Source organism: Elephantulus edwardii, unplaced genomic scaffold, assembly GCF_000299155.1.
Source record: "Elephantulus edwardii isolate Elephantulus edwardi_28Jun2011 unplaced genomic scaffold, EleEdw1.0 scaffold00087, whole genome shotgun sequence".
In the NCBI taxonomy this organism is placed as follows: Eukaryota; Metazoa; Chordata; class Mammalia; order Macroscelidea; family Macroscelididae; genus Elephantulus; species Elephantulus edwardii.
In genome coordinates, this window is record NW_006399837.1 from 13,616,324 (window position 1) to 13,634,413 (window position 18,090).

General features: G+C 43.6%; 1 protein-coding gene across 1 annotated transcript in view; it reads left to right on the top strand.

The window, feature by feature from the left end:
* The window catches only part of LOC102848410 (sp110 nuclear body protein-like), a 70,832-nt gene that overhangs the window by 27,065 nt on the left and 25,677 nt on the right, over positions 1-18,090 (top strand). The window contains exons 2-4 of the mRNA XM_006890332.1: positions 8,959-9,022; positions 9,105-9,163; positions 15,017-15,173. Of these exons, the coding sequence (XP_006890394.1) occupies positions 8,959-9,022; positions 9,105-9,163; positions 15,017-15,173 (280 nt within the window). The remainder of the gene's footprint in view (positions 1-8,958; positions 9,023-9,104; positions 9,164-15,016; positions 15,174-18,090) is intronic.

Here is an 18,090-nt window from a genome sequence, read left to right on the forward strand (position 1 = left end):
AAACAGATTCATCCTGGAGAGGGTTAAACCAGGTGGCTCCTTGGAGGCAAGGATTCTGAGGCTTTGTTTAACATACTTTGGACATGTTGTAAGGAGGGACCAGTCCTTGGAGAGGGATATCATGCTTGGAAGGGTGGAGGAACAGCCCAGGAAGGGAAGGCCCTCTATGAGGTGGATTGATCCAGTGACGGGTAATCGGGATGGGTGTGTCAGAGGCGGTGTGATTGCCACAGGACAGAGCAGAGTTTAGGGCTGTTGTACATAGGGTCGCTATGAGTTGCAAGCGACTCAATGGCACATAACAACAACAACAAATATTTTTGCAAACCTTTAGAACTTAGAAATTCAAACAATTTCTCATTAGTTATGTAAATTAATTCTTGTAGCTACATTTATCATTGTTGTTAGGTGCTGTCGAGTCGAGTACAACCCATAGCAACACTATGAACAACAGATCTGAACCCTGTCCTATTATGAGGAAGATATTTAAAAGTTAATAGCCCTTATTTACATGAGGAATGTTATGCTCAGACATTCTGAGATCCCTTCTATTCAGACTGAGACAGTCAGTCTTAGCATATTCAAGTTTTCTGATTCTCATTTATGGAGTCTGATTATGTAAAGTCCCCAGAACAGGTGGTGGGAACCTGGAGCAGACAGAAGATACATCAGTGAAAACTGTCAACATAAACTGGGTGACACTTTCCATCTAAAGATTGGTATTTCTTTGCTTCTCTTTTGTTTTCCAACCATCCCCAAGAACGTTTCCAAGTGACAGTGAACACCTAATAGGTATGATTTTTTTCCCCCCAAATTTTGAAACTTTCCTCTTAAGACTACCTTTTCAAAGAGTGGGAACCAAGCCATGGTCTTTTCAATTGCTCTCTATGCTTCTGATAGTTGACAATGACGAAAGACAACAAAAGAAGGCTCAATCCCTTTGAGTTGTGGTGTTGGAGAAGGGTACTGAAAATCCTACGGATTGCCAAAAGAGCGCACAGGTCTGTCTCGAAGAAAGTGAAGCCAGGGGGCTGCTTGGGGGCAAGGAAGGTGACACTTGAGCTCACACACTTCGGGCATGTTGTTAGGAGGATCCAACCACTGGAGGACCTCATGCTTGGAAAGGTGGAACAACACTCAAAACCACAACATTGTTCATCTAATAAAGACTGGAGACTGTGATGGGACCCCAAAACCAGGGCCTGGAGTAACCCTTGAGCCTGGAACGAAACTCATCCTTCTGACTCAACATTCAGCCAAATAGTAGACATGTCTAAAGATACTCACTCCTTAGAAAAATCAATCAACCAAAATCACAAAGGCAGTATTTGTGTAGAGGGAAAGCCCAGAGTCAGGGCTAGGACACAGGGATGAGAGGAAAGAGTGCTGTTACAACATGTGGACTGTAATGCCACAAAACACGACCTGCAGCAATGACTGAATGGTAGACTAATCTCTCTGAATTTTCACTCAAAGCACAATGCACAATTAAAAAAAATAACTTTACAAAAAGACTGACCCAGTGATTGCAACAATGGTCTCAAACATAACCACTTTTTAAAAAATTATTATTGGTTGTAATGTCAAGTCAGAGCTGACCCTTTAGTGGGTTTTCAGAGGCAGTTAATGACATGAGAGAGAATGCCTATCCTTCTCCCGTGGAACAGCTGCTGCATTTGAATCACGTGTCTTTGGGATTGCAGCATAACCTCTTACCACCAGACCCCCAGAGTTCCCCTGAGGTGATAGTGCAGGGAAAAGCATCTTGTTTTGCTATGTTTACAGTTGTTGTGAGTTGGAGCCTGTCAAATGCCATGTAATAATTAGATGGTTACCTTGCTCATTTTCCCACACCAAACTGGGACTCTCGTTCATTCTTTACTGTATAATTCACATGGTAGGAAATTCCATCATCTTTATTATTTCTTAAGAAAAAAAAAGTCATAAATGACATAAAATAATTAAATGTACCTTGTTCCAATTTCTTCTTTTTTAATAAGTGAGTGAAAATCCACAACTTCATACTTTCTTGAACCTGAAAAAGAAGATTCCTTCATTCTGTCTCATTTTATAACTACACATGACCCTCCTTCCCCATTGATGTCATTCCTATAAACACAAAGAGGTCTTTCAGACGCTTGATTCCACAAATCTCTAGCAATTCAAAACCTTTCTTTTCTTTTTTTAATGAAAATTTACAGAGACTTTGGCTTCCCATTCATTCATTGTTGCCTTTTTCTCCCTGTCCACCCCTCCCCCCAATTAGCTTTTCTTTTTGAAAAGTAAAAGAAAAAAATTATTTAATTGTTATTCAATCCCCCCCAAGTCCACTCCACTATGCTACCTTTGTTCTGACTCCTGCCGTAACAATAATCAATATCTTTATTCTTGAAGGTGTGTAAAAGGAGCACAGACAGCACAAGGAAGACAAAGTCTAACTTCTACTAATTCCCAAAGGGAACTGGCCCCATCAAAAACATCCACAGGGTAAAACTGATCCCTATAAAGTTAGACATGGCCCCCCACACTCCTGCACCTTCTTCCACTAATCACTGAGTTTGATTCTTGGTTCATTGCAAATAACCAGCAGACTTTATGGAATGTCTTTTTTCTACTTACATTTGTAGAGGGAAATAGATTTGAGGGTGGAGGAGGTAAGGGATATCACACAATGAAAGTCCAGATTTTGTCCCACACCAGATTAACAACAAGAGACAGTTTCTCAATTTGTTCAGATAGCTTGTTAGTCGGTATGTAAAAGTCCAGGTTCAGTCCAGCAACACAAATGCAAGACACGTCTGGTTTCCTCAATCATCCAGTAAGCTTTGGTGCATAGTAGCAGCAGTCAGCTCTTCTTTCAATTGTTTGTCACGCAAAACCTTAAACTCTGGCTCTGTCTTCACGTCTCTGTCAGGCTTAACCAATCTCTCCACACTTTGGCAAGCTCCCTCTCTTATGTTGGCCTCACAGCTGTCAATGATATAGCAGACAGTGATCAGTGGTGAACAATGAGGCAGCTGGAGACCACACCCCAGGGGAAATGAAAGATTTATTTTACTTACTTATTCCCACCTGGCCCTGTGGACAGGCCTAAGGCAATGGGTAGAAAAGTAAAAATAAATAAATAATCCTTTTACCACAAGATAGATTTGAGACATAGCTACATATCAACTTCCAAATTCTCACACCATCTCCATCAATACAACTGCCCCAATGTAAGCAGACCTGAGGTCCATTTAAATCCAAAACGAAAAGGAAGCCAATCAGGAGGTAAAGAAGAAAATATGAATGTTCTTGTTATTGATATGTGCCATCGAGTTCTAACCCAGTCACCACTGACCCTCCAGCGAGTTTTCAGAAGCTGTAAATCGCACAGAAGGAAATTGCTCATCTTTCTGCTCCAGGGCAGCTGGTGGATTTGAACCACCTACCTTTGGGTGGATTTGAACCACCTACCTTTGGGTGGATTTGAACCACCTACCTTTGGGTGGATTTGAACCACCTGCCTTAACCAATCTTCCGAAGTTCAGTTTCCCAAATCTCACACAAAACACTTTTGTAGAGAAATCTGGCTTCAGTAAAGCTCTCTTAATTCCCAGTCCCTTTGACTCCACTGATTCTTGCACTACAAGCCCACAGTTGTGGTCATTATTTGGAAAGACGCTTTCCAGCTAGTGTGTTTTGTTGTAGTTAGTTAGAGAGAACGATAGACAGTGTTTTGACTCCCCACTCAGGCCCCCTCCAGTGAGCAAAGGAAAAGTAAAATGACATTGCTTCAGCCTAACAGAGCCAAGTTTCTCCTCGGGGGCTGGGATTTTGAAGCTCTATCTCACACACTTTAAGTACATGACCAGGAGAGACCAGTCGTTGGAGAAGGATATGAGGCGTGGAAGGGCGGAGAGATGGCACAGGAGAGGAAGACCCTGGATGAGATGGTTTGGCATGATTGATGGGGAAATGGGGGTAGGTGCGTTGGAGTCAGTGAGACTGGCTCAGGATAAGGCAGGGTTCAGAGCGGCTGTACACAGGGCCACTGAGGAGCAGGCGACTTGCTGGTAAATAACAACAGTAACAACAAAGCCAGTCAGCCTTCCATTTCTGTTCTATTTTATTGATTTATCCTTTACTTCCACTTTGTATATGTCTTTAGAATAATCAGCAAATAGCACAGGACTGAGGGTGACTGGAAACCTAATAACTAGTGTTGAGCTAGGTGGACTGTTAGAGGCAAATTTGAGATGACTTTCTGATGCAGAGTTAAGTGCTGGGCTGCTAACTCAAAGGTTGTAGGTCCGAACCCACCTAGAGGCACCTTGGAAGGCTGCTTCCTAAAGGCCAGCTGGGGAAAGCAGTGAGCTATGTAGGCACATGTGGGGCCACCCTGAGTCAAAATCAACTCAATCACGACTACATTTAAAAAAAAAATTATTAGAATTTTATTAAATGAGACATCAATATGTTTTAATTCACCCTTTTGCTTTGCAGATAAGGAATCTGGGGTGGGGGTGGGGTGAGGTGATTAGCTGACAGGTATAAAACTGATGAGCAAAGAAGAGAGTTTCAGGATGTAGAACCAAGATCACCCTTCTAAGTCACCTTCACGGTGCAATCTGTGACTCTGCTTAGCAAAAAAAGTTGAATAAGTGTGGCCTTCTTCAAAATTTAACAGCTCAGCAGAGACATCCCTGCCATGGTTCCTGGACACACAGGCTGGTAGTAGATCCGTCCAACAGCTTGGATCAGGTGGACCTTAGTCTTTAAACTGATATTACTGATTACCAGCACTTTGGAGAGGTCCTAGACAACAGATGTTCCCAGTGCAACATGCCTTTTGATTTCCTTTTCCCTCCTTTTCATGTTTTTTTAAACATAGAAAATATTTTAATTTTTTTCATTGATTCACATTTTCTTCCCCTCTTCCTTCCCCCCTCCCAGTCCTCCCTGTAACGCATCCCCTAGTTCCAGATTGTTGTTATAATGTCTAATCTTATATTCCTTTCAGACAGTTCTTCTTCTCATCTGACCTAATGCAGTGTTCGTTGTCTATCCACTCTTTACCATGCTCTCCCGAAGCACCGAATCCCAGTATGTTGTTTTATTACAGCAGTATTATGCAGTATTTGTCCTTTTTGTGACTGAGATATTTTACTCAGAATAATGTCCTTCAGGCTCCCCCATGCTGTGTAATGTTTTGAGTTCACTGTTTTACACTGCTGCGGAATATTCCATTGTGTGAATGTACCATAGTTTTTCTTTTTCTAATTGATATTTTAACGGAAGTTTACAGAAAACTTGGATTTCCATTTATTCATTGTTACACATTTTCCTCCCTACCCCGCCCCTCTCAGTTTGCTTTTCTCTTAAAAAGATTCTTTTTTTTGTTGCACAATTTCCTCCCTTTGCCCACCCAGTCCACTTTGCTATGCACCTCTTATTCTGGACTGTTGTTGTTGATTGTCTTCAAGTCGAGCATGACTCACAGCCACCTTATGAACAAAAGGCCTGAAGCCCCTCTACAACTATCGACATTTATCAAAGTTCACAGAGTTTCCGGAGGCATGTTATTTAGGAAGTGGATGCCACTCCTGCTTCCAAACCTGTCATAGGATGTTATTGTTGTTATGTGCCATTGAGTTGCCTGTGATGTATAGTGACCCTATGTACAGCAGCTCTGAACACTTCCCTGTCCGGAACCAGTCCCATTAATTCTGACACACCAACCTCCATGGTCCCAGTTACTGTATCAATCCATCTCTAATCAGGAGAGGCATCCACTTCCAAAGCAACATGCCTCTGAAACTCTATGAACTTTGATAAATGTCCTTGGTTGTAGGGGGGCTTCAGGCCTTTTGTTCATAGGGTCGCTGTGAGTCACGCTCGACTCAAAGGCAATCAACAATCAACAACAACATTTCTTTCAGACAATTCTTTCTCTCATCTATTTCAATGCAGTGTTCGTTATTTCTCCCCTCTTAGTTTCTTCCCAAACCCCATGCCAGTCCTGTTTTATAACAGTGGCATTATGCAAAGTTTCTCCTTTTGTGACTAAGATATTTCGCTCAGCATAATGTCCTCCAGGGTCACCCATTTTGTATAATATTGCATGAGTTCCTTGAGTTTCAATGCTATGTAGTATTCCATGTGTCAATATACCACAGCTTCTCTATCCATTAATTTAGTGTTGGGCACTTGGGTTGCTTCTATCTTTTTGCTCTTGTGAATAACGGAACAATAAACATGAATGTGCATTTATCTGTTTGGGTGGCAGTTCTGGTTTCTCTAGAGTCTATTCCCAGTAGTGGAATTGCTGGGTCAAATGGTATTTCTATTTCCAACTTTTTGAGAAAGCACCACACTGCCTTCTAGAGTGACTGCATCAGAATATACCATCATTTTTCTATCCATTCATTTGATGGGCGCATAGGTTGCTTCCATCTCTTTGCTTTTGTGAATAACGCAGCAATAAACATGAATGTGAGTGCATTACCTTTTTAATGACCTTTTGCTTTCTTCATGTATATCTTTGATGTCATCCCACAACTTGCCTGGTCTTTAGTTTTTAGTATTCAATGCATCCCATCCGTCTTGAAATGATTTTTAAATTCAGGTGAGATAAACTCAAGGTCAAAGTCTGGCTCTTGTGAACTTGTTTTCATTTTCTCCAGCTTCAATTCGAGCTTATATAGAACAGATGGTCTGTTCCACAGTCGGCCCCTGGCCTGGTTCTGACTGCTGAGTTGGAGCTTTTCCACCACCTCTTTCCACAGATGTAGCCAATTTGAATCCTGTTAATTCCATCTGTTGATGTTCAGGTGTTTAGTCATTGTTGCTGTTGTTGAAAGAGGTATTTGCAACAAATAAATTGGTCTTGGGACAAGGAACTAAGGCTTACCTTGGAATCTCACATCTCAGCCCCTCCTGATACCCTATAATTGCCTTAAAAACTATGCTATTCTGTGAGATCTGGTGATTGCCAACCTTCCCTTGCTGTAAGATGTTTTTCTCAGATTTGCCTGAAAACCTGGTCTGAATCTAAACCACTGTCAATTATCCTGGAGCGTGCTTCACTAGTCATAACTGAGAGCTGACCTTTCCAAACAGGAAGTAAAGCTATCTAGCCGACAGGAGAGTCGAACCACAGGACCTTACTACACAGTACATATGCACCATCCCATAATAAGTGAAGTGTCTTGAACCAGAAGGCTCTGCGGCAGCATTCATCTGGGAGAGTCAGACGAGCACAGCCTTATCATTATCCCCCCTATACGGGATATTTCCAGAAATTCCTCACCCTCCTTCATGAATAATCATAAAGTCTCTTCTCACCTAAATCTTGGTAAGCCCCAAATTATTTTATCCAGTTAGTCATGTTGTGATGTCCCTCCATGTCTTCCTTTGCAAAACAGTTTTGCTTCTGGAAAACCTCTGTTCTGCAGTGCAGCACAGAAAGGTGTGCCCGAGCACTGAGCCGTCCTCACTCCTGCGCTCTGCCTTCTATACCCCTGTTGACTTGTTTGTGACCTCTGTGTTCTGGGCATCCCCCACTCTGAGACCTGTCAGACAGGCCCTCCCTCTTGTCATTGTTCAGAAGAGATGCTCTGCTAGCTTGTCTGGTCTCGAGGCTCCCCGGGTCCTAGAACTACGTTTCCAACAGGAATCCACATGTCAAAGACATTTGATAATTACTGATTTAAAGTTAAATAAATGTGTTTTAGGAAGCTCATTTACCTCATCTGCCAACACGCATTAAAACCAGCCGCCATCAAGCTTACTCTAACTCATGACAACTTGTGTCTAAGAGTAAAGAATTTCATAGACTTTTCAACAATTGATTTTTGGAAGTAGACTGCCAGGCGTTTATTAGATGCCTTGGTTGGACTCAAACCTATAAACTCAGTTAGCAACTGAGTTGTTGTTGTTGTTATGTGCCGTCGAGTCGCTTGCGACTTATAGTACAGCAGCCCTAAACCCTGTTCTATCCTGTGCCAATCGCACTGCCTCTGACACACCCATCCCGATTACCCCAGTCACCGAATCAATCCACCTCATAGAGAGCCTTCCCCTCCTGTGCTGTCCCTCCACCATTTGTACCACTGCCATCTTTAAAGGTTGCATGTAGCAGGAGGGGCCCTTCCTGGCCTGGAGTCAGCGACTGGTGTCTTGCGTCTGCCCTGGAGCCCTGTCCTGGGGCTGGTGGGCCTGCCTCTGCCTGGCCTGGGCTGCAGAACACTCTCTGGCTCCACCTGCTCTTCTGCTTACAGGTGCCCTCGCCTCTCTGCAGGACTTCAGCTCCTGTTCAGTCTCCATTGCCCTTTTATTTCCATTTACTTTTGCAACACTTTCCACCTCACATATTAGAAGTGTGTTTTAGGTGCCTCACAACACTTCTGGGTCTTTCTGTGAGTTTCAGAAGCCAGTGTTTTTTGTGAAGTGATAGAATTGCTATCTGGTGGGTCTCTCTCGGCTCTCCCTCATCCCCTCCCCTCCTGCCTCCCTCTCTTCTCAGAGGAAACAGGAAAGGAAGTACCCCACCCAATCCCACTGGTCCCTAGGTGGGGCAAGGGTATGACCAGTCTCAGGAAAAAAGGTTGGGTCCACCTTGACTGTCCAGGAGTGTATCCCCCCTCATTTCTCTTTTAAGTCTTATCTCCTTCCTCAACCGGCTCCTTTGTGTTACCTTCATAAGCCTTTTTTACTTGTTTTGCTAAATTGCCACAGCATGTACATCTGTTTCCTTATTTACAGTCACCTCACTTCACCCCCTCAAATACTAGCGGGTGGTGAGATACAAAGAACACTAACTTTAGCACATTTCACTTTTCAGTAAATGTATCCAGGTGTGTGGCCATCCCCACCCACCCCTCACTCCCACGCTGGCACCCTCCAGCACATCAAGGGATGTGGGGAAATAGAGGTGGTGGGCAGAGGGCTCCGCTGTGCCCCTCCTCCCCCCTACAGGCTGGCCCAGGTGTCCCCTGCTGTCATCGTGCAGGAGCCTCTGGAGGCCCCAGGCGGAACCAGGGCCCTGCCCCCAGCTTCCCGTCTCAGAGGCGGATACTTTCGCTTTCCTTTCCCCGCTGGCCCCCTGTCTTCTGGCCCCACAGATCCTCTTCCTGGCCTCCCACCTGCCCTGGTTCCCGGCTCACAGCAGCACCCGGCTCAGGTGGGTGTGGGCCCTGCCCTGTCCGGCCTCAGCTGGAGGTTGCAGCGCCCACTTGGGAGCTACTGTGGGGGCGGGGGTGTCAGCTGTGGACACTCACCTCTCTGTCAGAGAGTGTTTGCTAAAGAGATGGAAGGGCTGACAGGGTCCCTGTGTGTCCACGTGGACCAGAGAACCCCTAAAACGACAGGGGAGGCAGGCACACTCCTCTGCTCCTGAGGGGGCACCCCTGTCCTCCACCCTCGTCCTTGCTTGTTGATCTTGATCCGGGCCCACCAGGGGCAGCTCACGATTTACCAGATGGGCCTCAGGTGCAGAGAGTGAGGAAGGGTGGACGAGAAAACAGGAGAGCAGGTGTGATCTCTTCCCTGGTGTGCTGTGTGCTTGTGTATTTACTCTGTAAGCACATTCACAGTTACTTCCTTGAAATAAACTCCCAGAAGTGGACATTTGGCTCTGAGAAGACACACGTTAGTGCATTTGACACAGATTTTCTAAATTAGCCCACGTTGAGACCTGTTTGTGTTTAAACAATGCAAACAACATCAGCAGATCGACAAAGCATGTTATCAAATCGTCCCTGCACTTTTCTGACTACTGAGATGTAACAGGTTTTCACACATTTATTGTGCATTTGACTTAGTCATTGATCAGTGATTAATGGTTGCATCTTCTGCCTTCTTTCCACTTGGATAGGTGTGTTTTCCCATTTGACGGGGAGGCTAAGTAACTAGTTTTGCAGGCTGAAGAAAAAGAACTATAGTTTTATAACATATATATATATATATATATATATATAGAGAGAGAGAGAGAGAGAGAGAGAATATTCTGGACTTATTAATACCACCCTATCAATAGGACAAATCTTCCTTTATTATCCTATCTTTTCCATCTTTCTAATTCTAGATTTCTTAAATAGACATTGTGTGCTTCCAGAACAGCTTTAGAATCTACAGCCAAGGCATTGCCAGGCATCTTCAGACTGTGGCTTAAAAGCAGTAATTCCAAAATCTGTTCTTGACCTAACTTTTCAAGCGCAGGTTTCAGACCCCTTGCAAGCCTGTCCTATAAATTGTTACTACTCTTTTTTTCTAAAATGTTCTTTCTACTATCCTATATTGCATCTTCCTTTGAAGTTGAACTGATGTTCCTCTGAGAACATCTCGTATACCCTTGGATAGGTTGAAAGGAAGAGAGAGGTTCTTGCCTGGGTTCCTAGAATGCCCATAAAGGGATATCCCCTCTGCCCATTAAGGAGTTCCGTTTTGCCGGGCTCTGTTGGACCTCCGTGCTCTGCCTTGCTCCTCCTCCAAGGTCTGTAGACCCTTGTTGTGCTTCTGTATGTATGAAAAGCATCTAAACTGATCTGTGTAGACAGCCAACGTGGGTTTGGAGGGGTGGCCCAAGTCTCTTTTCCAGAAGAATATCCTGAAGACAAGCGGTGACAGGGTTTCAGGCGTTCCCACTCCTGCTTTAAGAAGGGTTCTTAACCTACATTGTGTTAAATGTTATGGATCGCTTAGAAAAGTCATCTTCCTCCCTCCCCTTCTTATTGTCATTTGAGTGAAAGTTTACAGAGTAAATAGATTTTCCATTCATCATTCATGTACATTTTGCATTATAACATTAATGACAACATCATAATTTAATCACACTTTTCCCATGTCTTCCCTGGGACCTCATGTCCATCAGTCCTTCTATCCTATCCCTTCCTGCCTTCCGAGCTTATCCTTGGCTAACTTGATGTCAGTCATTGCTTATTCTAAGGAGTGAGTGCCTGTCTGATGTTAGTGTTCCCTTTGAACAATAGTCAAGAAGGTCAGTCTTCTTTTTTTGCTGAAAGTTGAGTCGTAGGAGTGAGTTTTGGTCAAGTTTTGAAAGATAAGTAAGGATATGATCTCAGGACTTCCACTCAGCTTTATCGGACCAGTGAGACTGACCATTTTGATGGTTTTGAGTTTTATTCCACATTTATTTCCACTCTGTCCAGGGCCTTCTGCTGTGGTCCCTGTTAAGTGCTCAGCAGTAGTCGCTGGGCACCATCTAGTTCTTCTGGTCTCAGTGTCAGAGAGGTGGAGGATCACATGGTCCATTAGTCATTCAGACTGATGGTTTCTACCCACTTTTGGCTTTCTTCCATCTTTGTTTTCAAACTCAGAGAAACCATAATTGTTTTACCTTAGATGGCTGCTCGCAAGGGAAAAGATGCTGTAAATGTATAAAATAAAAACACATAGTAAAGCAATATATTAGGGAGCTCTGGCGGCCTAGTGGCAAGAAGCTGTGCTGCAATCCCAAAGGCATATGGTTCTAGGCCACCAGTTGTTCCACAGGAGGATGGGCAATCTCCTCCCATGTAATTAACTGCCTCTGAAAACCCTCTGGAGGGCCAGCTATGGGTCAGTTCTGACTTTGTGGTACAACAGCAAAGCATTATAATGAGATACAGTTATAAAACATACTTCTTGGTTAGCATATCAAATAACCAGGTCTAATAATGTTCATCATTTCAAGGTGATGATGAGCATAAAGGCTGTTTAAAAATATCTGTCTACAAAGATATCCACGGAAGAGTGTTGGTTTGAAAACTAAAGTGCGCCTGAACCAAGCTATGGTATTTTAGTTGCTTCCTAAGCATGTGGAAGTTGGACAATGAATATGGAAGCCTGAAGAAAAGTTCTTAACTTTGAATTGTAATGTTGGCAAAATGTATTGCATATTCCACACATTGTCAAAAGAACAAACAAGCCTTTCTTCAAGGAAGTGCAACCAGTGTGCTCTTTCCAACTTCGCCTCACTTGCTTTAGGCATGTTGCTGGAAGGCACTACTCCTTGGGAATAGACATCGTGCTGAGAAGAGTACAGGGGCGGAGGAAGGAGGAAGACTCTTAAGGAGATGAGTTAACACAATGACGACAACACGATGGGCTTGTGCGTGGAGATGGTGAAGAAGCTGCAGGATAGACAGGTCATGTCTTCAGTCTGTTATTCGCAGCATCACTGAGGTTTAGCTGACTTGATGGCACCTAGTTGCAAGGAATTATCAAACTATCTGTGTCTTCATGGCAAACAGAGTCACAATATCACTAATACTACCATTATTTACTACCTTCATAATTGAAAGAATGGCCTTTGAGTTGGAAGTGATTGAAATAAAGAGAATGTCCTGGTACCTGGATACCTTGAAATACATAGATCTTTTGGGTACAGACAGTTGGGACATTCTGGTAAGGTGGGTCCTCTCTGCAGTCCTCAAAGTGGAGATGGCAGGGTACATAGCACTACCCCAGGCAGGCGGGGCGTGACGATAGGCACATTTCCTGCCCCTACATTTCCTGTTCGAGGTCTGTGTGCCCTGAAGTTTCACAGTACTTTCTTCTCTTTGTTTTTATTACAGCTTTCTCCTCCCCCCCAAAAGTGTGAGATTTCAAATAGAATCATTTTTGCATGTACATTTTAATGGCATTTATTATATTCACAATGTTACACAACGATTGTCACTATTTACTTCCTAAACTTTCATCACTCCACACAGAAACTCTGTACCTTGTAAGAAGTCCGTCCCCATTCCCTCCTCCTCTCTGGTCCTGGTAACCAAGAATCTACATTCTGTTCATATGCCTTTTCTAGAACATATAAGTGGAATCAAAATATTTCTCTGCTTATGCCTGACTTATTTCACTTCAGTACTGTAGCATGCATGTATCAAGAGTTATTCTAACAGCTGAAAGATATTCTAGATGGCTCATGGTTTGTTCATCAGTCTGTTGAAAGGCACTGAGGTTGCTCTTCCCTTCTGGCTGCTGTGAATAAGGCTGTGATATATGCTGGTGTTCAAGTTCCTGCTGGAGTCCCTGGTCCTTTTGGGAGTGGAATTCTGGTCCATTGGTAATTCTGTGTTTCGTTTTCTAAGGAATCTCTGCAGTGCCTTTTCTTAGAACACTACACCCCCATCCCGAGGCTGTTCCAGACAGGAAGAGGTTTTCAAGGATTTGCAGGCTTTACCCTGGGACCAAAATATCACTACTGGATATGAACAGATGAAGAATAAGGAGGCTGGCAAGTGTTGTGATTTAAATGTGGTTGTGTAAGCAGTCATTCCAAATTTAACCCTGGGCTTCTTCCACTTTGGCGCACGTGCCGAGCTCACCTTTTCTCCTCTCATCCTGCACCATCTTACCCTGGTCTAGCTCTGAGGGTCAATCTCTCACCCCTTTGCTCTCCGTCTTCCAGGACTTTCTCACAATCTGTCAACCTCCTGACGATGTCTTTCTAGGACTGTTGTGGATTATTCTTTCTTACTATGGACTTTTAAAAATGTCAAGTCTCAAGCCTTTGGGAATAAGGAGAACGTGGTTTGTCTGATCCACCACTGGGACCTAATCTCTGAAATTAATCACTCATTGACATTTTCATTTTCTCTTTGATGAAAAATGCATTTGGAAAAAATGGAATCCATGTCTGACTGTTTTATTTAAAAAAATCTCTAGGTGGTTAAACTTTTTGTTAATGTTTGCCTTTTCTTGGTAATTTGTCAGAGAATGTCCTTTGTGAAGCATGTTGTTATTGTTGTTGTATACCGTAGAGTCAGAACTGACCCATAGCTTACACTCCACTGGGTTTTTGAAGGTAATTAGTCGCACAGGAGGAGACTGCCCATCTTTCTCTTGTAGAGCAGCTGGTGGCCTCAAACCCTGTGCCTTTAGGATTGCAGTGCAGCTTCTTGCCACTAGGCTACCAGAGCTCCCTAGGCCTATTGAAATTCAAAGAGCATGTGAAAGACACATGCTACTTGAGGCACAAGCTAGGTACAGAATATAAATCTTTCGTGTTACTTTTCCTAATCATATCCTCTAAATTTTTCATGTTTTTGTTTTACATTTGCCTAATTGTGAGCAAATAATCTGGGAGACTGGAATATATGAAGAAGAATGTGGCTTAAAGATTGGAGGAGGACCCATCAGCGGCCTGCATTGTGCAGAGAATACAGTCTTGTTTGCGGAAAATGAGAAGACCTTGAAGTGCTTACTGCAGAAGATCAAAGACTACAATTTTCAATATACATCTCGATGTCAAGAAGACAAAAATCCCCACCACGGGACTAATAGGCTCATGATAGATGGAGAAAAGATTAAAGTTTTTGGTGGCTTCATCTTGCCTGGCATTACCACCATCCCTTGGCATTACAGTCAAGACATCAAAAGCTGCAGTGTTTTGGGTAAGTGGAGAGGTTTCTACGGAGCTTCCAGATGAAGACATACTACGAAGTCTGTGAAGACGAGACGTCGTCTACCTCTGAACATTCAGTAATGAAATCCTACTGAACAGAAAAGAATCTTGTGGGCTGGATTCAAACATGTTAACAGTTGTGAAGAGATGCAGGTCCAGGCAATGTGTCATTCTGTTAGACAAGAGTTCACCCAGAGTTGAAGCCAAATGAACAGCAACAGCATTTTGATCTATTTGGTCTGTTTGCCAGCCGTCTTTCAGGATGTGGGCATCTCCTTGTAAATCACTCTCAACATCATGGTTGTTTTCAAACATTCACAAATACTTTAGGCAGAAGCTGCTTTGGGGACTCCTAAGGGAGAAGCTTTGGTGGCCTAGTGCTAAGGAGCTGTTCTGCAAATCCAAAGGCACACAGTTCAAATCCACCAGCTGTTCTTCAGAAGAAAGATTGGCAGTCTCCTCCCATGCAATTTACTCTGAAAACCTGCTGGAGGATCAGCTCCGAGCTGGTTCCAGCTTCACGGTACATGACAAGGTGGCAGCACACTTGGCTTTCGATGCAGACAGAAGCTCCCCACGTTCTCCCATGTCTTTGCTCCCTTTCTCACGTCATGTCTCTTTTCACAGCATGCTCACTGGGCTCACTGGGTCCACGTCCTTGAAGGAGGCGCTTCTTCAGCATTTCAGGTACCAGAAGCTGGAGATTGCCTATGCCATACACAAGCCATTTCCCTTCCTGGAAGGCCTCCGAGATAGACGCCTCATCAGTAAGAAACTATACACGGTGCGTAAAGTGGGCACTATCCTGGGGCAGCAGGGCCCCCACTAAGTATGCCGTATTGTTAGCTTCTGGAATTTGGTGACCCCAACTCTGAATGGCCATCGTAACAGAAGATGGAGGAGAATGGGTGAAAGGATATCACAGGGTCACCTCGTTCCCGACTGAAGAGTTTGTCACCCATGGTCACTCTGATATGAGACAAAGCAGGTCCTGGGAGCCATGGTTCTGTGGACTACAATGGCGCTGTCTAATAATTATGGATTTTGGTCCAGGGAAGTCTTTCATAACCTTTACTCTCTTTTCACAATAAAAGCCATTCCTCAGAGAAGCCTGCTTGACCTGCTACCTAATTTATGTGTTTTATTTAAAGTTTTCAGACACCTTATTGAATACTAAGTTTTGATAATCAAGGATTTATATTATTATACTTAGCAATTGTTGTTGCTGTTATGTGCATACTTTTCCTTTTTTTAAATTTTTTTATTATTATTAAATTTTATTAGTTTTAATGAACATTTACAGAGATTTTGGGTTTTCATTCATTCATTGTTGCACTGTTTTCTCCACCCTCCTCCCCAGTTCGTTCTTCTTTCCCCACCCATGTCTGTTTTAATTGTCCAATATGTGCATACTTTTTTCATTCGATCATTTATACACATTTTGTTTTATAGCATTCATTACAATTAAGGTAATTCATTAATTATAATGTCTGATCAACCCCTTATCTTGTATTGCCTTTCTCTTCAATCACCTTACCTATTTATTCCTGTTTTCTCTTCTCTCCCTCCTTTCCCATTCTTGGTACCTTATCCAAGAATGAGTCTTGTCTAATAACCTTGCCTGGTGACATTATACCCTGAAAGCCCTTCTGTGACTGACATGTCACTCAGCATAATTTCCTCTTTCATCCATGTCATGCAGTGTTTGATGATTTTTTTTTTTTATGTGTGTACCATCAAATCTGATCTGACTGGTACAGGAGGCGATTGTTCCTCCTTCTTCAGCAGAGCATCTGGTGGATTCGAACCACGCACCTCTGGGATTGCAGTACAGTTTCCTGCCACTAGGCCACCAGAGCTCACCTGTTTGATGATTTCTATATCATCATTTATTGTTGTTTCATACTAGAAGCTGGACAATGAGTAGGGAGGACAGAAGAAGAGTTGATGATACCTTTGAGCTGTGGTGTTGGAGAAGAGGACTGAACATTATATGCACTGCTAGAAGAACAAATAAATATATCTTGGAGAGGGTGCAGCCAGAGTGCTCTTTGGAAGCAAGGATGATGAAGCTTGACCTCGCATACTTTGGACGTGGTTGTAGGAGGGGCTATTCCTAGGAGAAGGATATGATTCTAGGAAGGGCGGAGGGTCGATGAAGGAGAGAAAGACCCTCAACCAGGTGGATTGGCCAGGTGACTGCTGCAGTGGGCGTTAGCATTTCAGGAAGTGTGAAATTGGCACAGAGTAGGATGGGGATTAGAACCACTGTTCACAAGGTTGCTATGAATCATACACCTAACAACAACAACAACAACAACAACAATACTCCACAGTGTGAGTGTACTATCCCGCTCTCCCATGGAGTCTGTGCTTGACCTCTGCAACATTTTCCAGAATTTTTAGTTGGACATTGTTGTAGGCTGAGTTCACTAGACGATCAAAATCAGTGAAATGTAGAGAGTTATCTCAAAGAACTGTCTGATGCAGTTGTAGAGCGTGGCATGTCTCAGATCCATGGGGATGCCGGAGCAGAGACTTCTCCTGACTCGTGTAGTTGTGGGGACTGGAAAACCCAGGTCAGGCTGCAGGAGCTGGTGAATCCCAAAATATCCAAATGGGATGGCAGGCTGCTGGCTCATGTTCCAAGAACCAGAGGTCTGAGGATGATGAATGGGATGCAGAATGGAGAGCTTTACCAAAAGAGCTACATAAATTGGCTCCAGATCTCACCCCCAAGAAACCTCCCTTTTAATGGATTGACTGATCTCAGCCAATCATATCATAGACGTCGAGTAAATCAAAGCAGATGACTCTCTGAGAGCCTTAACCCCCCAGACTGACACAGAACCTTAAATCCACATTTGTTTATTTAACATGTGGTTGCTACTTAATGCTCATCTTTCTCACCTGCCCAACGTGGGCAGCACCATGTTAATCTGACCACTGCTCTGTAGCCAAGGATGAGCTCCCTGAGCATAGTAGGTGCTCAGTTAATGTTTTCAAAGGATTCTTACCCGCTATGTTTCATTTGGGCCATGTTCTAAACAAGATATTTCCAGATGATCTCCCTGTGGCTGGATTCTATCCACGCCAACCCAAGTCCACGGCAGAGCAGAGTCTAAGGAGCAATTAGCAGAATGGTCACTTGTGACCAAGTGTTAGGTCCACTGCTGAAACATTCTAACTAAAGCTCTTAAGACATAAATACAGCTTACTTTGAATGCTCCTGGCTGGTGCAAATAGTTTACACATTTGACTGCTAATCAAAAGGTTGGGGTCTCAAGTCACCCAGAGGCATCTTGGGAGCAAAGCCTGGTCATCTATTTCTAAGACAACAGCCACTGAAAGCCCTGTGGAGCCCAGTTCTACCCTAGACATGCTTGGAGGCACTGTGGGTCAGAGTCAACAGCAACAAGTGAGCGTATGTTGACCTCACTTCCTTTCCTTGAAATGTCTCTTCCCTCAAATGTTCCTAAAAACTGATCAACTTTCTTTTTTCTTGTTGTGTGCCATCAACTCAGATCTGACTGGCACAGAAGGAGATTGACCCTCCTTCTCCAATGGAGAATCTGATGGATTTGAACCGCGCAGCATATCTTCTTGCCACCAGGCCACCAGTTGTTGTTATGTGCCGTCGAGTCATTTGCAACTCATAGTGACCCTGTGTACAAAAGCCCTAAACTCTGCTCTGTCCTGTG